General features: G+C 42.7%; 1 protein-coding gene across 4 annotated transcripts; it reads right to left on the reverse strand.

The window, feature by feature from the left end:
* Positions 1-429: 429 nt before the first annotated feature.
* Kbtbd2 (kelch repeat and BTB domain containing 2) lies at positions 430-24881 on the reverse strand. Of its 4 annotated transcripts, XM_075954947.1 has the most exons (5): positions 24571-24881; positions 21789-21859; positions 12905-13382; positions 5015-5180; positions 430-3114 (listed from the first exon to the last, which is right to left on the reverse strand). In XM_075954947.1, the coding sequence occupies exons 3-5, from the start codon at positions 13072-13074 to the stop codon at positions 1579-1581; spliced, it is 1872 nt and encodes a 623-aa protein (XP_075811062.1). In that variant the 5' UTR covers positions 13075-13382; positions 21789-21859; positions 24571-24881; the 3' UTR covers positions 430-1578. The 4 variants fall into 4 exon arrangements, with proteins under 4 accessions (XP_075811062.1, XP_075811061.1, XP_075811060.1 ...); XM_075954946.1 differs by lacking the exon at positions 21789-21859 and having other exon boundaries at positions 24595-24881; XM_075954945.1 differs by lacking the exon at positions 21789-21859.
* Between the last annotated feature and the right edge of the window lie 2128 nt (positions 24882-27009).

Here is a 27009-nt window from a genome sequence, read left to right on the forward strand (position 1 = left end):
CAGATTACTGGAAATGGGTTGTTAAAAGATAGCCAGTAAGAAGTCAGAGCTAATGGGCCAAGCAGTGTTTTAAATAATATAGTTTCTGTGTGATTATTTCAGAGCTGCTGGGTGGCGCTGGGAAAGAAACAAGCTGCCGCCTCCATACCACAGTGAACCTGAACTGAGTTGGTTAAGTGGCTAAGAGCTGTGCAGCTTATTCAATTCAAACATGAAGGTTAATTTGCTTCAAGTTCATTTCTACAATTCTATACTTAGTATTTTCAAACCAAAGCTATTGTTGGATAAGAGGACTGCAGAAAAGGATGTGTCTGTGTGCATCAAACAGATTTAAGAAATCATTCACAAGTGCCTAAGCTGGGCCAGCAAAAGCCCAACTGAAAGCACAGCCAGAGCATTCCCACCACAAAAGAAAAAACCCAAATCAGATACTGATTATATACAATTTATTTAATAAATTAATGTCATTCAAAATACAGTGCCAGAGCATTATGCAGTTGAACATGCCAGCAATGTTTGTCACGAGGCACCCGCGCTCCCGCTGCATTGGTGGTGCCCCACAGCTGCTAGTGGTTCCTGGGATTAATGCCTGAGCAGTGCCAGTGTCTGCTCTCCTGCATACTCAGTGCAGACAATTCCTGCACAGCTCACCTTCCTACCCCACCCCCCAAACATACACACATCAGGTTAAAAAACATACCTAAGAGATACCTACACACAATCACTCTACAGTAATGCTCGTTATTAAATTAAGATGTAATGACCTGGTTAATCCATTCTAAACCTTTTTAAGATGGAGAACTACATCAGCAGCAGGTGGTTATATGCATGAGCCAACGTTAATGTAATATGGAAAGTGGAGACATTTACTGACTAAAGCTCCACAATGACCCGCACAATGAGGGACTAGCAATTCATTTGCAAGCCCAGCAACTTAAGTCCGCACCTGGTAAGTGGCCAGCTGACTGGACAACCTGTATTCTAGATAGACAAGTATAGTCAGTGGGAAGGGAATACATGCACCTGGGAGAAGAGTGAGACTGGTCCTGCAGTCACAGCTTCCCTGTGTGATACCATAGACACAGAGGAGATCCTCCTCAGCAACAGTATAGGATTTGAAAGACGTTTCTAGACTGACATGAACATTAGTGTTAAGTGCAGCTGAATTATGCTAGAGAAACTATATTCCAGGACTTTAGAAGTACAGGAATTCAATACATATACTAAAATAATCTCAGCACAATTTTGGTATACCACACTAGGAACAGGAAATTCCTTTTAAAAGTGAAGTTCTGGACTGTACATACACAGGGCTAACAATGTTAGATAATCCAGACTCTTATGCTCACATGATACACATCAAAGTCTCTCAATTATCAAATAACCTACTTCATATTACAGAAGCATTATCTTTCTGTATGACACACTGATATATATATATTATACTGATGCAAATATTAAGGAGGTCATAAAAATAAAATGTATCAAAGATAGATTTTTATGTACTCATACTTAGTCCTTTTACATCCTCCGGTTTAACAAAGGATATCGTCCAGCATGTGCACCCCCTCAACTCCCCTATACAGGGGGAAGCGCAACCATTTCTCCATCCAGTTCAAACTCCTCAGTCCCATCTGGTGAAAAAAGGTAAGTTGGTGGCTTCCATGGAGATTCTTCAAGACAGGATGGATAAAGCTTCCCCACAGTGCATCGAAAATCTCTCCCTAGATCCCACAGCACACGTTCAGATATGTGCTGCCGCAGAGACCACCGATCAAGTTCCAAATCATACTGGTAGGTGACGTATTTAGCTCGTTCATTTAAGTGAGTTTCTCGCATAAACACACAAAGAGAATTTGAGATCACAACAGCTCTAACACAGGGATCAGAGTACCTTTTAGCAGGGATGTTGGCTGCCATTTTCCATTCGTTTTTATTCACATCATAAATTTCCACAGTTACTGAAGACCCATCCACAGTGCCAGAGGGGAGTCTTATGCCAGAATTGGTAGCAATATGCAACCCTCCAATATAGAAAATTTTATCGCCAAAAGCTGCAGCTGAAGCAAAAGATCTGCTAGTCTGCCTCATGGCCATCTCTACCCATGAGTCAGACCTCGGAAAGTAACAGTACATGAGGTTCAATGTCATCACATAAATGCAGTCATGAACCACAACGGCTGCACTCCACTGCCAAGCACAGGGTAAGGGGCTCACCATTGTCCACTCATCCTTCTCAGTGTCGTATCTTTCTACAGTCCTCCGATTAAGTTCTCCACCAACACTGTCTCCTCCAATTGCATAGATATAGCCTTCACAGCAAACCAAGGATGGCTTCACGCGGACAAAGAGCATCGGCGTCTTTGGAAACCAGGTATTTTGTTGTGCATCAAACCAGTAAAAGCAATTCACAGTTCTGAAGGCGGTCTGCAGTTTGCTTGTCTTACTGTGATTGGTTTTTGTGTTTTTCAGGGGCACCTGGCCCCCTGCTATGTAAATATCATTATCAGGGGTTACAACTGTCCCAACCTTATGCAAATCAGCTGGCGGGTTGCATAACTTGTAAACTTTCTCTGCCTGGGGGCTATAACAGACAGAAGAGTAAAGACTACAAGGGTTTTCTGATGATGCTTCAATGAAAATCATCATCTCCTCCTTAGTCATCCCAAGTCTTGGTTTGAAAAACTTGGGCATAGACTTATAAAGACCTTGAACCACAACAGACTTATCGTTGGGCGGGAGCCCCTGGAACCAAGCTCTCTGTGTGACTTCTGAAAGTGCATCAATTCTGATTTGGCTAAGAACCGAAGACAAATACTGGGATCGTGATTCTGTGTTGTACTCCAGCCACAGCATTGCAGCTTCCCGGACTGTCTCTTCCTTCTCGACGTTTAGGTTGTCACTGCTGAGAATGTCTATCAGCAGGTCGTGGGACAGCTGCATGAAGGCTTCCTGGTGGTACACAGCAGTGAACTTGTGCTCCACCATTCTTTTAGCACTCTGCTTCAACTCTTCACAACTGAAGAGATCAGCAAAACTCAACAACCGAACACAGTTCTCAGCATTAATTTTTTTAATTAAATATTCTCGACAACGCTGTAATACATCTTCTACCTAAAATAAGGGGGATAAAGGATGATAAATAAAAAATAATTTAAAAAACGCTGAGAATCTAAATCTAATATCCTACATTGAGAGCTACTCCCATCCCTCCGGTTTTTTTTAATTAATTAATTTATTATTTTTGGTTTATTGAGACAGGGTTGCTCTGTGGCTTGGAGCCTGTCCTAGAACCAGCTCTTGTAGACCAGGCTAGCCCTGAACTCAAAGATCTACCTGCCTCTGCCTCCCAAGTGCTGGGATTAAAGGCGTGCGCCACCACTGTCTAGCTCCCTCCAGTTTATTTTCATGTAAGATATAGGTTTCCCATAGCAGACTCCCCTATACTGTCAATTTTTACTACCATATGTATGTATGCATTCATACACACACACACACACACACACACACAGAGACAGTTTCCTGCAATAATAAAATTAGACTTTAAGACTACAAGACTAGGCAATTTCCATTTCTTCCTCTTGCCCGACGACCTATTTACCGCTCCTATTCAGGCTGCTGTGAGTGACCCATACAGCAATCTCAGATTTAAGGAGCTATTTAAATGATCTAAATGCCTATTTAAGGCTGGTTCCTGAGATCTAAAAGTTCTCCCTTGGTAGAAACTTTGTTTCTTTTGTTTTTGCAGACAGGGGTTTGCTCCATGTAGCTGGTGTCACCTCAACCAGCCCTTCTCTTCTACCTCCCAGCTGCTGGGAGTACAGCATGGTACCATGTCACCATGCCTGGCTGCAAACAGCAGTTTTCAAAGTACAACGTGTTATTCCAAAGCAGAGAAAGAGATGATGGGAATAGCCATACTCCTATAAAATCTGGAGGGAGTCTAAGCAATACAGAACAGTTAATCATACTAAAATACATCAATCATCATACTAAAATACATCAATCATCTATTTTAGCTAACTACTTAATAGCTCAATATAGCTCACAACCATTACTAGCATCAAATCTTCCATAGCAATCCAAATGTGTTTGTGAGAGTTCTATCAAACATAATGAATTTAGGCTTTAAACACCGTAAAAGCTCTTAACTTCAACAATACTTAACTTGAAATCTAATTCTGAAGAGCATCAGGCAAAATATGAAACCAGAGCCAGCTGGTTGTGGCGCATAGTCTTTAATTCCAGCACTTGGGAGGCAGAGGCAGGAGGATCTCAGTGAGTTTGAAGCCAGCCTGGTCTACAAAGTGAGTTTCAGGACAGGCAGGACTGTTACACAGAGAAACCCTGTCTCAAAAATAAAAAGATAAGAAAATACAAAACCAGTACGAAATGACTCTGTATCTCTTTCAAGACAGGCCTCACCGTATGCAAAGCTCTGAATGCCCTGGAATCTGTGATTTCCCGGCACTCTGATTACAGGTGTGCACCACCAGACTCAGCTCACTGATTTTCAATTTACAGGCTCTGTATTCAGATCCACACAGATAAGACCTTGTGTTTAATAGTGTTACCCCTGAACAAATGGGAAAATAAACTTAGTATTTATTTCTAAACCAATGTGGCTGCTATTTTGTCACTCGCCTATTTGTTTTATGACATTCCTGCCATAAAATCATTTACCAACTGAGAAAAGTCCTGTTTTTTTTCTTCATTTCACATTTTATAACCAGAAAGTGACTCATATAAAATTAACATTAAAACTGTACAGATAAAGATATATCTATCATGAATGCGGGCCTGGTAAGATGACTCTGGTTATGAGCACTGGTTGCTCTTCTAGAGGACCCAGGTTGAATTCCCAGCACCCACATGGCAGCTCACAGCTGTCTGTAACTCCAGGGGATCTGGCCCTCACAAAGACATACACACACACACACACAGGCAAACACCAATGCACATAAAGTCAATAAAATAAGCTCCACCTCACTAGCAGGTTAGAAGCCCGCTTTACCTGCAGGAAGCAAGCTGTTTCGTAGAGCTGCTCTACGGTGCTGTCATTCACCGCCAAGTTCCCTGTGTATGCATAGGTTATTATCATCTGCAGGGCCGCAGCATCCACATTCCTCAGGTGCACATGCGTCTGCTTGCTTTCACTTAGTCCACTCATGAACATGGCCCTAGGGGGACACAGAAAGCAAGCTTAATAAAACAAGCTGGGTAACACAGGATGTTTATTCAGGTATCTATTTTAGAAAGACCTTCAGAGACAACGAGAAAATCATATATAATTCAGGGCTGAAGACAAGACCACTATGCCATTTTGAGGGCGGACATCAAAATTAATTTATTCTTCATAGTCACACAATGGGATACTATCCAGCAATAAATCAGAAGTGTTGCTAAATAAATGAACCTCAAAAACACCCTGCTCAGTTAAGAAGCCAGATACAAAAGACACAAGTTTATTTACATGAAATGTCCAAGAATTGCCAAATATACAGAGACAGAACGTTACCTAGATGTAGGAGGACTGAACTGAATATATAAGATAAGCACAAGGTGACAGAAACGCTGTAAATTAGACGGTGGAGATGGCAGCACAGTTCTGTCACCCACAGAATCCAAGTAAAATGGCTCCTGGATACCCTCAGCACACGAAAACAAAGATACTAAGTCCCCTTTTAAAATAAGGCATATTAGTCCAAAACATACACACATCTTTTTAGCTTTATTTATATATTTAGTACCTACCAATCTGCCTGTCTAGGCTGGTCTTGCTTCTGATTCTCACCTCTCTCTTCAGTGCTGAGAATACTGACATGCCCTATCACACCTGGTTCATGTGGTCTGGAGATCAAATACAGGGCACTTTATGCATGGAAGGCACGTACTATACTCACTGAACTACAGCCTCATCCAGCCTGCCACAGGCTACTTGTAATATCTCAAACAATGTAAATACACAAATAGCTGCTCGACTGTAAGGTCTTCTTTCTTAAGAGTATTTTCTATTTGCAGTTGAAGATGTGGTAAAAACTGCAGAGAGCTGACTGCAGACTTAAAAGGACTTACGCTATGTAAATTCTACCTTTAAAAAGCTTACAAACCACTAAAGAATTTTCTAAACATGCAGCTCTGTTACAAAAAAATATGCAGGAAACTATGCTGGAAAGACTATTGACACTGTGGGAAAACAGACCAACTCTTTTGAGTCGGGGTATCACTGTTTTATCACTGTTCCTCTGGCTGTCCTGGAACTCACTATGTAGACTAGACTGCTGAACGCAGAAAGATCTGCCTGCCTCTGCTTCTTGAGTGCTGGGATTAAAGGCTGTGGACCACCATACCAGGTTCATACTGAAACTTTTAAAAACCCACTTAAAAAGAACTGTTACATTTATTTATTGTGAAGGTCTACTGTGTGTTGTAGGATAGGGCTTAGACCACAGTGCATGTGTGAAGGTCAGAAAACAGCTTCTGAGAGTCAGTCGGCCCTGTCCCTCCACCTGTGGAACCATAAGTTGTCAGGCTTAATGGTAAGCGCTGAGCCACCTTGCCGGCCGGCCGGCCTGCGAGTATACTTAACTGGAAGAATATTGCTGCATACACAAGAGAAAAAACCTCTGTATGCAGTGGTTTAAAAGAGTGAGTCCCAAAATAGTCACTAGCTTGGATAATACAGTATGGGACACATGTGCTCAGGGCTACAGCTCAATAAGGTTCATGCAGTAGAACAGAGCATGAACTCTAAAGATGAGTGGCAGGTCACAGGCCTTTAAATGGGCAGGGCTGGGGGGGAGCTCAGTAGTAGAGCACTACGTGTAACATACATGAGGCCTCAGAGTCATCTGAGAAACTCATCTGACAGTGGAGACTGTTGTGAGCTTAGATTAACTGTGATGGATTCTTCCCTAAAATGAATACTCTACACACAGACAGAGCTCAAGAGCTAAAGGTTGAAGACTAGAGGATTGGCTAGGAAACTAGAGCAAGCATCTAGTTAGAGATAGAGCATGCCAGGAATAAATACAAAAACCATTACAAAAGGCTGGTAAAGCCTAGCTATTTTCTGAACACAGAACAGGATATGGCAGAAAGCAGATAAGAATCAAAGCTACCTGTTTACTTTCAACAAAATACCTGGAAAAAATGTTAATAAGTAACAAATTTTAAGGCCAAGAAAGAAAGTTCATCATTGCAAAAAGGTGAGTTAAACTGCATACGTGAAGACCAGCTGAGTCAAAAGGAAATGATATAATCGCCAGTAAAGAATGTAATAGCAGAGGAAAATTTAAGGTTAGGCACTAATACGGGAGCCATGACTCAGCTACAAACTGATCAGTTACAAAAGGAAGACCACTCCTGCCCCCAAATCAAGAAAACCATACTTAAGAACTCCAGCTCAGAAAACACACACACGCCGGGTGGTGGTGGCACACGCCTTTAATCCCAGCACTCAGGAGACAGAGGAGGCGGATCTCTGTGAGTTTGAGGCCAGCTACAGAGAAACCCTGTCTCGAAAAACAAACAAACAAAAGAACACACACACAACAATGAAGGAGAACTCAGTTTGCGGGGTTAAGGAGTGCTTGAACCACAGACACATGCAACACCAGTCAGCCCAAGAGGCGTGTGCCTCTCAAACTATGGAGGCAGCTACCTGGGAGAACTGAGACTAAGTCAGAGAACTACAAGTTCAAAGCCAGTCGAAACACAAAATTCTTAAAAGGGCCAGTGTATCTCAGTGGGAAAATTCCTGTCTTGTCTATGTTATACCCTGGGCTTAATGTTCAGTAACTATAAAATACAAAATAATAGTAACAACAATAATAAATCCACCTGTGGCCAGGCACAATAGCTTACACCTGTACTCCCAGCACTTGCAGACTAAGGCAAGAGGATCACGGTGGGCTCAAAGCTGGGCTACCTAAGTTCTAAGAAACAAGTGACAGCTACGAGGTCAAGAGAAAGCCTGCATTTGGCCTCTGCTTCAGTTTCTTTCTCCAGGTCCCTTGTCTTGGCCTCCCTTTGTGATGGACTGTGGCCTATAAGCTGAAATCGTATTTCCCTGCCCCGTCCTCAAAAAAGAGATACACTGCAAAATAAACTGAGGTTCCTAGTGATCCCTAACACCACACAAAATGAGCAATGCAGACAGATACGAAAATCCAGGCAAACAGGGAGGGAACACAGGTCCCAGAAATCCCATCGAAGCTAAAGGACGAACACATACGCGACTGAGTCGGGACAGTGTTCCTAGAAAAGACACCAGCTTCACTTGTCTGCGAGGGAACTCTGGGGCAGCAGTGCAAGATGAGTGCTCTTTACATTCACACCAGCGCGGCCTAAGGCCAGGAACAGCTGAGGTCCACAGACGACAGTGAGAACCGTTCTGTAAAGTGACTGCTTCCTAAACACCAAAAATAGCAAAGTCTGGCCAATGTGACCACGGACACTTAAAAAATGTAAAATTACTGACTGACTGTGTGGGTATGTGCCAGGGTGAGCCAGTCTTCCTCCACTATGTGGGCTCTAGAGAATCTAACTCAGGTGTACCCTACTCACTAAGCCCTATTAGCTGGCTTAAAAAAAAAAAAGAAAAAACAAATGACGAATTACATAATTATGTAATGAGCTTAAGAGCCATAGAATGCTGAGTAATTCTCAAGTAGTAACTCAATCATTGAGTATAAAATAATCAGTAAGTCAATGTTACCAAGATACAATTACTATTTGAGTAACAAACTACAAAGGAAAAACACAAGGTACTTTAAAGGCAGAATTTTGAGAATGGGGAAACAGCGAGTGGATAAAATGCTTGCTGCCCAAATACTGAGGATCTCAGTTCAAATTCCCAGAATCCATTAAAGGCAGGCCCAATCACATCTGTAACCTCAGTTTTCTACAAGGAGATGGAGAATCCCCAACAAGGCAGGCTTATTAGTGCCAAACAAGGAGACACTGTCTCAAGCAAAATGGGAGGCTAAGTCTGACACCGAGGCCGGTGCCCTGACCTATACACATACATTGGCACGCATACTCCCGTACACACAATACACACATACCACATACAGAAATATAAAAAGAATAAAAAGCAGAATTAGCTGTGTATGTAACAATCCTGAATTCTGAAGGCCGAATTCCGCTAAAAATACTTGAGAAAGATGTATTATTAAGGCATATACTATAATCTATTCAGTACAATGAAAAGACACATAAGGAAAAAAAATTCTTGTGGCTAAAAAAACTAGTCCAAAAATAAGATCTTAATGATACACACGTACCCGACTATTCTATGCACTCAATAAATATAAGTGGTTGCTTTAGGAAAATCATGTTCCCATAAAATCATGGAAGCTAAAGAAGGGAACTACAGGCCGGGCGTTGGTGGCGCACGCCTTTAATCCCAGCACTTGGGAGGCAGAGGCAGGCGAATCTCGAGTTCAAGGCCAGCCTGGTCTACAGAGCTAGTTCCAGGACAGGCTCCAAAGCCACAAAGAAACCCTGTCTCGAAAAACAAAAACAAAACAACAACAACAAAACAAGAAGGGAACTACATGGTGGAGAGATGGCTCATTAGTTAAGAACACGGGCTGCTCTTCTGGAGGACCTGGGTTCGATTCCCAGCATTCATAAGGTGGCACACAACCATGTATAATTCAAGTTCCAGGGAATCCAACACCCTCTTCTGGCCTCCATTGTCACTAAATGCAGACAAACATACACATAAAATCTAAACTTGTAAAAGGTGGCTTGAGGGCTGGAGAGATGACCCGATGGTTGAGAGCCTGACTGTTCTTCCAGAGGCCCCACGTTCAATTCCCAGCACCTATACTGTAGCTCACAGCTGTCTGTAACTCATGCATGTAGTGTAACAGCAACACACATTAAACAAACAGGTGGCTCGAGTGACGTCTTCCAGGACCTGAGTTCAATCGCCAGTGCTGACATGGTGGCTCACAATCATCTACAACTCCAATTCCAGGGGATCTAAAACACTTCTCTAGCCTTTATGAGAAGCAAACATACATGTTTTGAACTTACATGCAGGCAAAACACCTGTACACACAAAATAAATAAATGAAAGGAATTAGCTACTGTAAGTAATGGAAGCCTGTACTGGGTGGTGGTGGTACATGCTTTTAATCCCAGCAGCAGGTGGATCTCAGTGAGTTCAATGACAGTCTACACAGAGAAGCCCTGTCTCAAAAAAAACAAAAAAAAAAAAAAGGAAAAAAAAAGAAAAAACCTGCCACCTTTAAAATTGTAATATTACAGTATTAATGAAAGATTAATGTTGCTCTGTTTTCAAAAATCTTAATTCAGATAAATAACTTGATAAATAGTATTGAAAATACTAGCAAGATGACTTGGCAGATAAAGAACCTTGCTCCCCAAGCCTAATAACCTGAGTTCAATACCTGGGAACCCCAAAATGAAGAGAGAACCAACCCCTCCAGGCTGTACTCTGAACTTTTGCACACAATAAACAAATGTGATTAAAATTTACATAACAAAACAACATGCTATTGCTACAACCACAAACTTAATGAAGAAAAAAATAAAGCCAAAACACAAAAAATATTAATTGAATTTCTCTTGCATAGTTTTGTGTATGTGTGGGGAAGGAGCGCACATGCATGTCTCTCTATGTAACCCGTAGATCCGCTTGCCTCTGCCTTGCTGGGATTAAAGGCATTGCATAGTTTTGGTACCATATCAGACGACTTCAAAGTTAACTTAACACTAAATAACCTGCTCACTTATTAATAATGCTGAAGCAGGAGACTCATACAAGTTCACACAATGGAGACCAGCTTGGACAACAAAACAGCAGCTCTGTGACTATACAGATGTCGATCTATAACAAAAGCATAGAGCTCTTCCCAACATGGCTAACCAGTTTGCGATTAAGTCATTAAGAGAGAGCTTATAAACTCAGACATCCATTTGCTGAACCTAAAATCCTGAATTTTTACCCCAGCCAAGACAGTGGGTCTGAAACACAAAAATGATGAGCACTGTTCAGTTTACAAGCACTCTTCAGTTTATAAACAACCATGTTTCTAAATGCACTATTAAAAAAATAAGAATAAATGAAAACTATGCAAGACAAATGCTAGTAACATTTTCTGTATTATGGTTCCATTTTTTTCTTCATTAACTTTGTGGCTGCCAAAACAACATGCTGTGTGCGTGTATAATAGTTGATATGTGGAAGCCAGCATACAACTGGAGGGGCTGGTTCTGTCCTTACACTTTGTGGGTTCCAGGGATTGAACTCGGGTCCTTAGGCTTGGCCAGCAAGGGTCTTTACCTGCCGAGTTATTTTGCTAGTCCACATAATGAGTTCAAGAACCGTCAAAGCCACACAATCTTAAGAAACGAAAATGAAAACTTTAGCGTTTAAAAGAATTCCTACTGGTAGAAGACCATCATTCCAGCGATGGCTCCATGGGGTCAGGTGCTGGTGGGTGAATCTGAAGATTTGCGTTCCAGTCTCAGAATGCATATTCACAGTCATGTGCAAAGCTCTTTAATGTATAGCTTCTAAGTTTGCACTTGAGACCCACCAAAAATTCAGTAACCTCCATTTTTAAAGCTGCACCTGATTATTGTAAACAGGCTTTGTAACAGAGAGGAAAAGCAGTGTCTGAAACTGCATGAAAACCCACACCGTAAACTGAAACCAAAGTGGCTGGCACTTCACAGGCAACTGGCATCCAGGCCCTGACTTGGTGACGCCACGCTGAGGAATGTGCCATCTCTTCACTTTTAGGTAAATCAATCTTCCAAGTCCATTTAGTCTGCCTTGCTACAGCTGCCACAAATAGGCAGCAGAGGCAATTTTCCTGTAGCAGAAATACTTAGCCCACATTTAATTTACCTTACTCATCCTGCCTCTTGTCAAACACTGAGCAAAACTCACCTTAAAAGTCAGAGAGCAAAAAGCAATTTCTTTACCTTAGTTGCTATTCTCAAGAACCTTAAACCTGAAAGTTCTAATTTTTATTATTTGTCTACAATGGACTGTAACCCGGAATTGTGAGCTAAAATAAACCCTTCTCCTCGAAAAAAGGAAAAAAATGTTTATTATTTCTAAAGAGCACAACTCTATAAACTTCCAGGTTCTAAGACACAGAGAGCACCAACACTGTCATCGGCACTGCATGGAGTCTGGTAAGGCTGGGGGGTACCAAAAGAATAATTATCCAAGTTATTTCCCTTAAGGTGGTGTTTCTGTTGTGATTAATGTTTATGATAGCATCTAAACAGCATCAACTAGCCCCTAAAAATTATGAGTCTGTTACATAACTCTTCAGTTTATAAACAACCATGATTTTCTAAATGCACTATTTAAAAAAATAAGAGTAAATCTCATTTTTCTTTTCAAGAAAAAAAAAACAAAACAGTATACTGAATATAGCACCCCAAAGTAAAACTATAGTCAATTTCAACAATTTTCAAGTATTTAATACTTTTGTAAAAACTTCATCTGGTCCTTAAAGGAAATGCTTTGACAAGTACCGAGTAAAAACACTGGGGAGGCAGAGGCAGGCAGATCTCTGTGAGGCCAATTTGGTTCACATAGTGAGCTTAACGATAGCCAACGCTACACAGTATGACTTTGTCTTAAAAAAAAAAAACAAAAAAAAAAAAACAAAAACTTTGAAAAGAATTCCTATTGACAGAGGGTTAGGTGGTTGTTGGGCAGGCCTGGTGATCTGAGTTGCCGTCTCAGAATCCACATAAAGGAGGAAGGAGAGAACCAAATCCGGCAAGGGCGTTATCCTCTGATCTCCACCGTGTGCTCTGGCATACCTGCCCACATCCACGCCCACACAGTGCAGTAAACTGAAATAAGACTGTTACTACAAACTAAGAAAGATCAGCTACTCACCTGAAATAGGAGCTGCATGTTGCAAGAACCATCTTATGGCAAGGGAACTCAGTGCCTTCAACGATTAACACTATGTCAGTAAACAACTGCTGTTGGTAAAACAGGTTCAACTGCCCCAACAAGGACACAGCATACTCGGTATTGACCTGCCTTTCCTCCTGAGTGGACATGACTGCATTCCATCAATATCTCCCAGAACACATTAGAAAAGTCCGTCTTGATGGAAGGTCAAAGGAATACTTCCGAAATAAAGGAGGGCGTCCACTTGCTCTTATCTGTAGCACTCAACCAGAACTGACGCAATCCGGAGTATCCTGAGGCTTACAGTCTTTGCTAGGTCATCCTGCGCTAGAGTTTTTCAACAGAGTCTCCAGACATCCTGCTCAGATCTGCAACTGTGCAGCTCATGAATAAAAGGAAAAAATACAGGAGGTAGATTTTGTTGCAACATCTTATGTTCAGTAGGCTTTCTGCAGAACTAAAAAGAAAAAAGTTCAGTTAGAATACATAGATCAAGCTCTTAGAATACAATGTTTAAAACAACAGCCTTTGATATACTTTACATTTACGTGAAGTTTCAATCAATTTTAGATACTAGCAGAAAAATGAAACAGAAGAAAAACGAATTGTTCAAGTCTGTAACATTTAAAATAACTAGGCTGCAGAAAATCAACAGCTGTACTTTAAACTTTTTGCCTTCCACACAAGAAGTAAACATTGGAGAAAATAAGCACAGGAATAAACAGCTGACTTTAAGGTTCTTTAGAGAATTTAAATTGCAGAAGCCAGCAACACATGACTGCAATTTAATGGAGAAACAATACTCAAACAAGTGCCCTCCTCTGCGGTGGTTGTCACTCTCCAGACATATTTATACAAAGACTACATAGCAATGAGATTCAGAATTATTAATTTCTAAAACTTTAAGAAATTCTAATGTGTACATGTGTCTCTTTATGTGTCAAGCATGCAGTTCGTTTTGAGGAGCTGGGGCTAGAACCCAGAGCCTTATAACACGTCATCAAGCACTCCCCCACTCAGTCACACCTCCTTCTCTCAACTATACACTATACACTGCAAGTATGTGTAATTTAGCTCTTTGTCATGTGTTTTCTTTTAGAAAGGCGTATGAGTGAGAATAGCATTGCTACACAGAAAAATATTAATACTATACAAATTACAATGTTTTCCAATTTAACGTGTGAACTTAAGTTGTCAGAATATTTGAATGAAGAAAGAACAAGTTTCTCCTGGAGACTCTATCACATTAAGATGCATTACAGACCACCAATAAACCCAAGTACACATAAAAATTAGACATGATCAACATGGGATTTGAAATAAGACTGACTGGCTAGCCAAGTGGTGGTGGTCCACGCCTTTAATCTCAGCACTTGGGAGGCAGAGGCACGCAGTTCTTGAGTTCGAGGTCTACCTGGCCTACAAAGTGCTACACAGAAGAAACCCTGTCTTGAAAAACAAAATCAAACAAACAAGAGGGACTCCACTAATATTGGAATTGCTAGGCAATCACTAATGATGCCTAATCTTGATTGTCATCTTACAAGTTTTAGGACCACCACGAAAACAAAGCTCTGGGTATGTTTGTGAAGGAATTTCGGGTTAGTTAACGTGACCTATTGTAAAGGTTGATAGCACAAGCAACACTCTGAGGTTCCCATACTGAATAGAAAGGAGAAAGGTCACAGGACAGCGGTGTTCAGTACTTGATGCTCCGTGACTGTGGGGTGCAGTGACAACCGGTGGGTGGGAGGCCCTGCTGGTTAGAGATGGCAGTCAACCATGGCCTGGGAACTTTCACCAAGCTCAGCAACATGGAGGACTCCCTCCTCAGCCAAACTTCCTGCTCTCTATTTGTCCTTCATAAGCGGATGTCTCTAGGCCAGGATGCCTGACTTATCTCATGGATGACCCTTGACATAGTTCCCTGAAAACGCTCTTCCCCTGATGCCCACACGGTAATTAGGTTAATGCGCTAGTCATTTTGATAGGGTCATGCTCCCACTAATCCAGCTAGGATAGGAGTGTGCCACTTACTGCAAATTAGGGTTTGTCCCCAGAAATAAAGTTGTCTCATTGAAGTCGCCTCCCAGAGGGGATGGAGGGCCATCCCTGTCATATCGACAGCCTTCTGAGCCCTGTTCCCCTTTGTGGACCTATGAACCATCCCTGAGGAAGAAGGACAACAGCTATCTCAACTCTTGCCCCATGGACTGTACTCTAAAACCGTAAGCCAAAACAAACCCTTCCCTATGCTGCTTTTATCCATGCATTTTGTTCTATCAAGAAACAGTAGCACCACTCAATGGGGGGAGCCCACATCTATATTCTACTACATAACATTCACTTAATAAAAGCAAAAAACTGGAGCTAGAGGGAGGATGGCTTAGTGGTTAAGAGCACTGAGGTCCTGAGTTTAATTCCCAGCAACCACATGGTGGCTCACAAACATTTGTAATGAGATCTGGTGCTCTCTTCTGGTGTGAAGGCATATATATAGGCTGAACACTAATAAATAAATAAATCTAAAGAAAAAAAAGAAAGAACACTGGCTGCTCTTCCAGGACCAGGGCTCAGCTCTTAGGGCCTACAGGGCAGCTACCAACCTTCTTTAACTCTATTTCCAGGAGACTGGAGCTCTCTTCCAGCCTCCTTCAGCACTGCATATACATGACACAACGCACATGCAGGCAAAACACCCATAATACATGCAAAACAAGCAATAATACAATTTATAAACAAGCAAAAATTCAAATGAATTAAAAGTTTAATTTAAAAAAATGTTTGGAGTTAGAAACTTGGTATTTCTAACATGTGGTATCAAAGGAATTACAAACCAGAAAATGAAGAGGGAAATCCAAATAGGTGGTTACCCATAAATTAACCCCCAAACTACCTCAATTTAAAATTTCATAACCCCAAACTGCAAAATCAGAAAGGAAAGTAATTTTAACATAAAACATCTATGTATGATCAATGGAATCACTGCTTTTCCTTAAAGTATCAATTATTTAGGGTGACAAAGAGCTCACAATGTATCTTCTGGCCAAACTACACAATTGCTGAAACTACTAATAATACAGTCAGGTGTCTAGTAAGTTAATTGTGGAAGTAACAAAAACAGGTGTAAAGGTTGTGGAGGCCCAAAAATGCAAGTCTATTTCAACCTTGTCGACAACAAATTGGCTACACATTGTGACCGAGGGTGTGGTTAGTTGGTGTTTTTTGACATTAAGATGGCTCATACAGGTAGATCCACTCCACCCTGAAAAATGGTCAGGATATATTTTTTGTTTTAGTTATGAACTGATTGGCCCAGTATCTCAGGCTTCATAACTCTTACAACTTACATTAGCTCATTATTCTTATCTGTGTTAGCTACATGGCTTGGTACCTTATTCAGCGGGGCAGTTACATCTTGTTTCTTCTATGACTGGGACAGGACTGCAGACCAGGACTTCCTTCTTCCCAGAATTCTCCTGTTCTCATTGACCCGCCTCTACTTCCTGTCTGGTCAGGATATTCAAGTTCTTTTGAAATAATAGGATGTTTGACCTTGGGAATGGCTACCTTCAGGATACTTGGTTTAGGATGGGTTTACTGCCTAAACAAGAGAATGCTAATGACTTCATGTCTCAAAGTATTGAAGCAAGTAACTGTTCTAATTGTCCTTTGTATCATGTTAAAGCAGTCTTTTGTCTTCTTCCCCCTCTGGTATTGGGGTATAAAAGTGTATGGAAAATTAAACACAGGAGGATTTCAGTATTCACTGAAACTTCCTCCTGGTAACAATATGATATATATTATTATATACTGTATTAAAACCCTCAAGCCAGGCGGTGGTGGCCCAAGCCTTTAGTCCCAGCACTAGGGCGGCAGAGGCAGGCAGATCTCTGTGAGTTTGAGACCAGCCTGGTCTACAAGAGCTAGTTCCAGGACAGGCTCCAAAGTTACAGAGAAACCTTGTCTCAAAAAACCTACCCCCCCAAAAAAAAAACAAAACACAAAACAACCAAAAACCCCCCAAGAAATCTATGGCAGCATTCCATAAATGAATATATTATCTTTTGATGGTGTTGTTGTGCTGTGACTCCCACACCTGAGCTGTGTATATGCTAAGCTAAGGATGATTAACAAACTGTGATGCCCACCAACACCAATATTTTCTGTAACAAAATTCCTTGCTCTAAAAAGGAAAACCCGAAAGACTCTAAATACTCTTGAGTATTGGAGTGAGAACCACTTATATTAAGTAACTAAAGGGAAATGTTTGTCAGAGACAAGATCATCTCTGAACTAGAGAAAGACTATTGGGAGTCGGTTGAACTGTGGAAGTGAGACCTGATTGAAGAACAGGTCATAGAGAAGGGGTATTACTGGGGGGCTTTATCTTGTCCTAGCCTCTTCCTGTTATTGCTCTGCTTCCCAGAGATGTGAGCTGTTTTGCTACCATATCCTCCAGTCAGAATGAACCAAACCTCTTCTTCAAGCTGTTCTCAAGCATTTGATCACAGCAGCAAGTTTCACACACTACCCTACATTATGTACCATGTGACAATACACCTTTTTCTCTTTTCAGAAGCTGTTTTGCATATCATTTTATTTTATATCTAAAATTAAAGGACTGGGGATATAACATAATCACAGAATGCATACCTGGCATATTCAAGTCCATGGTCTCAATTCTCAGCACAGCAATAAGAAATCATATATGCCTTATCAATAGAAGTTGGCTTCCTTTACTGAACAATATTGAAGAAACTGTTTCTTTGAAGATAAATTAACACTACACAAAATGAATCCGACTATTGTTTTATTGAGTATTTGCCATGTGCCAATAATTAATTATGCTCGAGGCACTGAGAAGAGTTGCCAACCACTAAAGCTCCCAAATACCAAGTACATTTATTGTCAGCTACAAATCACAGCCAAAACTACAGCTGACTTTTAAAGTCTCTTAGAAAGCAGGGAAAGCGTGAGGGCAGAAGAAGGGTGGACAGGTAACTAACTGTAGGACAGGCTGGTATAGAAAACATTTCTCCAGCACAGCTTTCCTTTACCTGTCAGCTTGTCTAAGGGAGATGGGGACAAACCTAAGGCCTTGCATCTACTAAAATAAGCTGCTGACACTCCAGCTCAGGCTGTTTTATAGTGAGATAGGGTCAGCTTGAGCTCCAAATGTGGGCATTGGTTTGCTAGGGTTTGTTTTTTTTTGTTTGTTTGTTTTGGAGAGATCTTTATCTATTGCCAAGGCTGACCACTAAGTTGAAATTCTCTTGCCTTAACTCCCTAGTAGTAGTGGGACTTACAGGCCCCTGCCACTATGCCCTGCTCAAACTACAAATTATTGGCAGGCACAGAGAGCATTTTACTTTTTGCCTTAAGAAATTCTGCAGAGAAAGTAAAATGTGCAGACCCAGCAAGTACTTGTCCACCACTAAGAACAAACAGTTCACACTGAGAAGGGAAAATTTATTATCTACTTAAATATTCTGGGTTTTGTTGAGAAATGAAAGTTACCTAGCTTTAAAAAAAAACCAGACTCTCAAAACATGTATTATTTTTCCTTCACACTTCCATCCCAAAGGCAGCATACAACCGAATGGGCTTGGTTTAATAGAATCCTATTCACAAAACTGACCATACCACTGTTTTAATCTAGTTTTGTTTTTAGTAGTGGTGTTTATGTTCTTGTTGTTGCGCTGGGATTAAAGGGGTGTGCTACATCTGGTTTATGGAAATACAGGGCTTTCTGTATACTAGGCAGGCACTTTAACACATGAGCTGGGGGGTGATGTGGGGAGCTGGATCTTACTATGTGGCTCAGGCTGGCCCAAGGGTACCCTTGCCTCTGATTCCTGAGTGCTGCGAATACAGGAGCTACAGTGTCTTTACAGTATTTCAGGATGAACAGCTACTGACTAAAATATGTTTTATTAGAATATTTTCTCTTTAGATCATAAAGACAAGTAAGCAAGTACAGCCTTAAATTATTGAAAATTGAACTAAATATGATTTTAGTTAACCTTATCTGTATATATTGTACATATTACACTTCTTTTCAAAATTGAAATACTTTTTGGTATTGGTGGGGGTTTTTTTGGACAAAGTAGTTCAAGTTGTCTGGAACTGAGTTCTGAATGGCTTCAAACTCATAGCAAACCTCCAGCCTCAGTGAGTGCTGGGATATCAGACATGAGCCACCACACATGGGTTCATCTAACACCTCTTACCTATTCAAACAGTGCTATTCCTGGTTTAGTGAGCTTTGAAAATAATTTTTCCCCAAAAGAGCAAGGAAGACATCCCTCCTCTAGATATACACACATGTTGAGAATGGCAGTTAGAGATTCAAAAATACTTTAGGCACACATAAGCGCTTGTTATCCCAGCCAACAGCCAAGGCAGGAAGAATGCCTGAGCCTAAGGTTCAAGATACCATGTCCAAAAACACAACAACAACAACCCAACCAACTGAACACCCTACTATCTGAGTGTGGTGGTGCTCACCTGATTTCAGCTCTTGGGAGGACAACCTGAGCTACACAGGAAGAGATTTGTCTCAAAACCAGAAACACAAAGGCAAAATGTGGCAGGGGGTTCTGATTGGACACAAGAGAGAAGGGAAGCTGAGCACTAGCAATGTCTCTCTCTTGAACGTGGATGCACTTAACTCCTGCTGCTGTGGCCTCTCAGCCATGATGGACTAAAACCGGGAAGCCTCCTGTGGCTTTGGTTGGGCCATTTGATCACAGCCAGAGGAAGAGAAAGAGGAATAGAAACCAATACAGCTGGGCTACAGTGATACGGTCTCAAACAGCAAAATAAATACATACATACATAAAAACTGCTAAGGATAGACTTGAAATGTTTCTATCTCCCTAGGTAGTTGAGGCGATGAACATATTAAAATAATTTGATTTAAACATTCAAACATTAAGCTGGGGCTGGAGAGATAGCTCAGAGCTTAAGGGTTTATGTTGCTTTTCTGAGGATCTAAGCGGAGTTCCCAGCACCAGCACCAATGTCAACAGCCTCTGGTATCTGACAACTCTCACCTCCTGGAGCACCCACATACATGTGCACATACCCACATTCAGACTTACATACCTAAAAAACAATCTCTAAATTTTACATTGTACCTCACAAATATATGTTATTATTTGCCTGTCAAAAGTAAAATATAGGTTGCAAGTGCAGTCGAGTAAAGTTCTGGCTGCAATCCCAACACTGGAAACACACACACACACACACACACACACACACGGAGGGAGGGAGGGAGAGGGAGAGAGGGAGGGGGAGAGAGAGGGGGGGAGAGAGGGGGGGGGAGGGAAAGAGGGGGGGCAGTGAGTAAGCTGGGTATGAAGCACATGCTCATCTCAGCTACTCAAGAGATGACAAGCGGACAAGAGGACAGCAAGTTCTTAGCCTGAGCACATACTAAGACACCAGCTAAAATTTTCTCAAAGAAATGATACAGTGACGAAAGAAAGTCTTTCTCTAGGGAGTGGGCTTCCATCTTCTAATAATGCAAGTGTCTGTCACATAGAAAGTTGAAAATTTGTTAGAAAGAATCCAAGACATTCTGGACAACAAGTATTAAATGGTGTGTGTGCGTGCACACATGAGCATGCAAAAACACAAACTCAAACTACTTTGGGAGGAAGCCCACTTCTGCAGCTCACTAGCTCTGCACCTCAGTTTGCTCATACATAGAAATGGGAATAAAAAGAACTCTTCCACTGCTTCTTCTGGGATTAGAGTATCATACTTGAACAATGCTGAAAGCAGAGCACTGGACACATTGTGAACAGCTTTTAGTGGCCCAATCACTGGTGAAACTTTGTAGCCCCTTCTCAAAGGCCAAATCTCCACATGGTATCAGCCCCAGAGATTCCAGTTACAAGTTCACAGTACCAAGTAGAGCTCCCTCTTTTTATCTTTGATAAAATGTGTGTGTTTCTAAAACAGTATCTCAGGCTGGGTCGGGCTGTCCTGGAGTACTTCATATAATCCAGGTTCTTCTTGATCTCATCTTCCCGCCTCAGCTTCTCCAATGCCAACAGCACACACATGAACCACCATGCTCAGTTCTAAATCATATTTTAGTTAAGAGAAATTGGTTTTTAAGTTGTACAGACTTGTCTGAATTTTCATAATTGTCTGAATTATGAAATTTATCAGCCTAACAAGATTAATCTTGATATGGCTGATGTCAGTGCAGACAAATTAAAGCCAGAGGCACTATGGCACAGCTACTGAACAAGCCTCTCTTTGAAAGAGGTCCCTCCTTTGGGAGGACTAAGTGGGGTAGTCCTTTAAAATTACTAAAACAACCAAAACTTGAGAATGTTTAGAAAAGATATCTGATCTTTTTGCTTTATTTTGTTATGTACTCCTGGCTGTGCTGGAAGAACTTGTTATGTAGACCAGGCTGGCCTCCAAGCCACAGAGATGTGCCTGCCTCTGCCTCCTGAGTGCTGGAGAAGTGTGCCTGCCAGCATGCCCAGCTCACGACTTGATCTTTAATGACACACGCCACACAAGGGAGTTTCTGGAGCTATGATAAGAAACAGGTGCGAGGGAGGAAAAAGCTGATGGGTCTTTTTTTTTTTTAAAGAATTTATCAAGTGACTGCAAGATGGCTCAGTGGTTGGGAGTGTTGGTGTTTTTCCAGAGGATGCAGATTCAAGTCCCAGCACCTACACGGCAGGTCACAGCTGTCTGTGACTCCTGTTCCAGGGGATCCCACACCATCACACAGACATATATGCAGGCAGAACACAAATGTACACAAAATTCAAATAAAAATTAGTAAAAGAAATAATTTATCAAATTTGAGCCGGGAAGTGGTGGTGCACACCTTTAACATCAGCACTTGGGAGGTTCGAGGCCAGCCTGGTCTACAGAGTGAGTTCAGGGCAGGTTCCAAAACTAAACAGAAAAAAACAATAAATAAATACCAAATTTAATAAATTTCAGCACTTTCTCCTACCCTAATAAAACCTGAAGCCTGTTCATAAGTGTGCCTTCCTCAAACCGAAGAGGTGAGCACATCTCAATCAGGTTAATGATCTGCATTTCCGTAAATTCAAGAATAAGGACAAGCTCCTAAGCTGTATCATGATCAGGAAGCTACCACAGCCTACGACAGAATAACTGAGCACAGGGGACCATTTTGGATTATCACTCCTTTACCTCCATTTTACTCAGTGTCTCAAGAAGGGGGAGGCAGACTTGACTGACGCAAAACTGACCCAAACTTTTCTAGCAGCGCTCCATTTTCTGAAGTCAGTTTCTCCAGCCACAACAGAAGACAGTTTCAGACAAGAGAACCAAGAACTGCTCTGTACATTAATCTTAAATCAACTGTCCTTCCTAATACCCCAAGTTATGTAAGTATCATCTTAGATACTCAAGCACTTTTATATAGAGCTGCAAGGGGCAGAACCCCTTAACATTGATTATAACTACTAAAATGTGTTTCCTTACAGAAAAACAAAACTAAAAACTTGATGCCGAGCATACCCTCAATAGGCTGGGGAGTCCACCTAGCCGACCTTGAGCTACCCAGGAAGACACCCTGTCACAAAAACAAAACCAAGGGCTGGGGCTATAGTTCAGTAATAAGAAGTAGGGTGATTGTTTAGCATTCCCAATGTTTCAACAAATAAACAAGTAAACCACAAAGGTAAAGTTCTTGGAAGCTCCTGCCTGCAGTGAAAGGCACTAATAGTCACTATTGTCACTGATATGAGTGGAGGAAAGAAGAGATGTTCCCATTGAGTACACTGTCTTCAAGTCCCACAACAATCATCCTTCGCACAAAAGAACCTAAGAACTCCAAATCTCTGACAAAGGCATCAGGAACACCCTTCATCACTTAAGACTGCTTGAAACCAATCTCTAGCCTAACACCCCACGTTAGGTAAACACTTGTTTTATTCAAACTCTGCAAAACTAAGACTGGTACGTAACCGACTCTGATTTTTATTTGTTTGAGGGCAGCAAAACTAACCATTCTCTCAGCCCCAACGGTCTTAGGAATGTGGCTGGGAAGGTGGGCCGACTATTTTCTAAATAGCACGCATGTCTGTGGAAAACAGGGTATCTTTTGGCTTTAAAGACTGCATTCACCACAGTAGTGCTAGCCCACAATCCCAGGTTTCAAGAGGCGGAAGCAGGATTCCAAGGCAAGCCTAGGTCACGCTGTAATACAGTCTACCTCAAGAGAGAACTCCGGTTTCTAGGAATTAAACATCTGAAACACATTCGATATCGAAGACATAGATACTAAGAAATGCTCATTATGGTAGTCACACTAATCACTAGGTCGCCTCTTACTCCTCTCCTTACAGTCTCTGTAAATAAAGTTAACAGCATTGCTCTTATGGATATAAAAGGGAGAAGTTCAGCACTTATCTGAAGAGGAAATAACACTGTGGAAACACACGGTCTACAAAGGACCATCAACGGAAACGCCATAGTTGCCAAGCGCTATATACTCTCTTTACGATTTCTGGCTCTAAACTAAAAGGACCTGAAATAGCGCTAGACTAACAAAAGAGCAAAGCAATAAGGCAGAACGTTATCAGACAGACGGAAAGGACAGTAGGGCATTCCACATCACAGAGACTGGGGAAAACAAGCAACTGACTTGACTTTTCAAATGGACATTAGATTACAGAGGGCTTTACCCAAAGGCCGACTAAACCAAGGCATTCTTTCAATTGTAAAAGATCGGGTCTATATTACTCAAACTTGGCGAATTCACAACTCAAAAGTAATGAGGAGAAAAAAACAACAAAACGTAAACAAACGTATTAAGTAGTTGCCTCACAGAAGGAAAATATAATTTCAGTCAGAGCACACTGCTGATAGGGCTGTTGCTCTGTGAGCCAGACTTACAGATTCATGTATAAACAACACGTGACCAGAACGGTCTTTTCCCCCGTTTTCACAAAGCTGTTATAGCTGTTCACAAAGCAGTCTTTTCAATTTTATTATCTTAGTTTCTTGTTAAGATAACTTAGAGGGACCACCAAGTAAATTCTAGCGCTCTGCTGCCCGGAGAAGGAGTATTCCTTTTCCTTTAAGTAGCTATAAAAAAGAAATCTTAAACTACTAGGCCAGGGGCTTGGGGCCGGGGAAAGGGAGAGCGCACGGTAACTCAAAACAACTGCACTCCAGCAGATCAGTCTGTTGCCCGGTCGCCAGCGTCATCGGGAGAAGCTGAGAGTCGAGTTCAAATTCGCGACTTCCATCTAAAGCAAACAGGTTTCAAAGGGCAGCTTCCCCTTCCCACCGTGGGGCACAAGCAGGCCGAGGGCAACTGGACCTCTGCTAACCCGGGTCTCTCCGGGCTACTGTCGATGCGCCAAGTTAAAAAAACAAACAAACAAAAAAACAAGGGCTCGATCGTCCTCCGTCGGCCGCCGCGTCCCGAACACGCGGCCAGCACGGGGGAAAAACAGCTCTGCCTCGGAAGGACGCCGCCCCGAGCCCCGCGCAGGCCGCGCCGGAAACACCGCGCGCTCGGCGGAAGCGCCCGGGTTTGAAAGCCGCCGCCGCCGCCACCACCACCACCACCACCACCGCCCCGGCCCACAAAGGCCGCCCACCGCCTCGCGCCCAGCCGGGCCCACCTCGGCTCCCGCCGCCCAGCTCACCGTGCGCCGCTCCGCGGGGCAGCAACTCACGCGGCCGCACGCACGGCGGGGGCGTGGCGCTGCGGGGGACCCCGGGGCCGCTCGCTTCCGCCCCCCCGCTTCCGCGCGCCTCCCGGGTTGGGCCGTCACGGCCTTCCGCCCGCGTCCGCCGCGTCCTGGCCCGCTCCTGCGGCCGTTCGGCCGGCTCCCAGGTGCCCGCGGCCGGACCCCGCCTTCATCGGGCTCACCGCGCCCTTTTCCTTTGCCCCACCGGAAAGCCAAAACAATTGGAGCCGCGCAGGCGCGGGAAGGAAACGGAAAGCAGGAAGGGCGGAGGCGGCGCGAGGTGACGCTGGCGTCTGGGCCGGGGCTTCCCGGGCTACCGCCGGGCTGCCAGGGCGCTTGCGCGGAGCGGGGTCGCCGGGCCACCCAGCTGCCGGGGCTCAGGCGTGGCCTGGGAAGAGCGGTGCCGAAAAGCTCTCTGCAGCGGCATCGGGAATTCTGTGCTGTTGCAGTTGTTTCTCCTCGAGGTGTCTCCGGGAGATACAGATATTTGCAGGCTTGGTCAGGAGTGGGGACCAACAGGACAAAACAACACAACACCCCTGGGAGTTGAAGTTGGGGAGGTGAATGGCCGGCCGTTTGCTGGATGGGCTCTGTTTCTTTAGTCCCAGTTTCCAACGCCCTTGGCTTTTCAAAGCACGTTCAGTTTGCTAAGACCTGGGACGTTATTGGCAGTCTTGCAGTTTGGGAGCGAATGGGTGCCGAGGACATTCTCCCTAAGTGACTCCTCCCGCCAGTTTTTACTGCAATGCAGCGGCCACCCTTCGTGCCCCAAGTTTCAAAGCGTAGCTTGTAGCAGCAAGTACTTGTGGTCTGCGTCTGTTTTGTAACTTGCCGTGACTTGTTAACAAGCACAAAGTTGTAGATTTGTTTGAAGATACTTGTCACAAAAAAAAAAAAAAAAGACATTCCGAATTGCCTGCTTCCTAACTTCCACTGTTGAAACAAATCCAGTATGGGGAATAGAGATGACAACAAGATAAAAGCATTAGGCAAAATGGCAGACGCCCTCATCTGAGCTGGCAGGAGCCTGGAGACAGGAAAATCAGCAGTTCAAGTTCACCCTTGACTAAATAGTGAGTTCAAAGTTAACATAAACCACATGAAACCATTTAAAAGTACTGGATTTGTACAGAGAATTCGCAGGGCCCTCAGAATGCATTCCAGAGCTCATATACAATGTATTTGTCTACTCCATTTGGCTTCCCTGTAATGATACAAAGAAAATCTAGGTAACTGAAGTCGTTGTGAACACCTAGCACAAGAAACTTCTTAGTAGTAATGGAACTGCTCTGCGCTTTCATTGTGTGCATATAGTGCTCATAGCTCACAGGACTATGATGATACATTTTATAAAGATATGAAGTTTAATCTGGTCCTAGTGGTACAGGTCCTAATCTCAGCATTTCGGAATCAGACAGGCAGATTTCTGTAAATTCAAGGCCATCCTGGTCTTATAGTTGCTCAGTATAAACCAGCCAAGAGTGCATAGTGAGACCCTGCCTCAAAAACCAAAACAGACTGGCAGTGGTGGTGCACGCTTTCAATCCCAGCACTCGGGAGGCAGAGGCAGGCAGACATCTGTGCGAAACCTTTTCCAGGATAGCCAAGGCTACACAGAGAACCCCTGTCTCGGAAAAAAAAAAAAACCCAACCAAAACCAAACCAAAACAAACAAGAAAAAAAATGAATTTATACAAAAGATGATGCAAGGTTTGTAGTCCAGTTAATTGCTTTATGCCAATACCAGTTTCATAGTTTTGATAATATACTATAGTTATCTAAGATGGGAAAGTCATATGAGGGGTTTTCAAGGAATGTGTTTTGATGTTCTCTCTCTCTCTCTCTCTCTCTCTCTCTCTCTCTCTCTCTCTCTCTCTCGTGTGTGTGTGTGTGTTGAGCGTGTGTGTGTGTGTATGTGTGTGTGTGTGTGTGTTGAGCGTGTGTGTGTGTGTTGAGCAGTCAGTGCTCACGCCACAGCACTTGTGTGGAGGTCAAAAGGCTACTCTGCAGATTTTGTTCTCTCCTTCCACTTTTCTGTGACTACCAGGGATGGCACTCAAGGTTTTGGAGGCTTGCATAGCAGGTTCCTTTCCTGCTGAGCCATCATGGGCTCATATTTTGCTACTTTTGAGTGTGTAGCTATGTCAAGATAAAAAGTTTTCCAAAATGTGGGGCTAGAAAGATGGCTTCACAGTTAATAGTCCTCTGTTTTTCCAGTGGACTTGGGTTCAGTTTCCAGTACCCACATTGTTGGGGGCACAAAGGTCCTTGTATTTGCAGATAAGCACTAAGGAAACCAAGAATGTTAAACACGCAAGGTCGTCTCCTCAATGGAGGAAATAAAATACCATTCCACTCAGAAAGCTGAGA

This window comes from Microtus pennsylvanicus, chromosome 21, assembly GCF_037038515.1.
Source record: "Microtus pennsylvanicus isolate mMicPen1 chromosome 21, mMicPen1.hap1, whole genome shotgun sequence".
NCBI classification, from domain to species: domain Eukaryota; kingdom Metazoa; phylum Chordata; class Mammalia; order Rodentia; family Cricetidae; genus Microtus; species Microtus pennsylvanicus.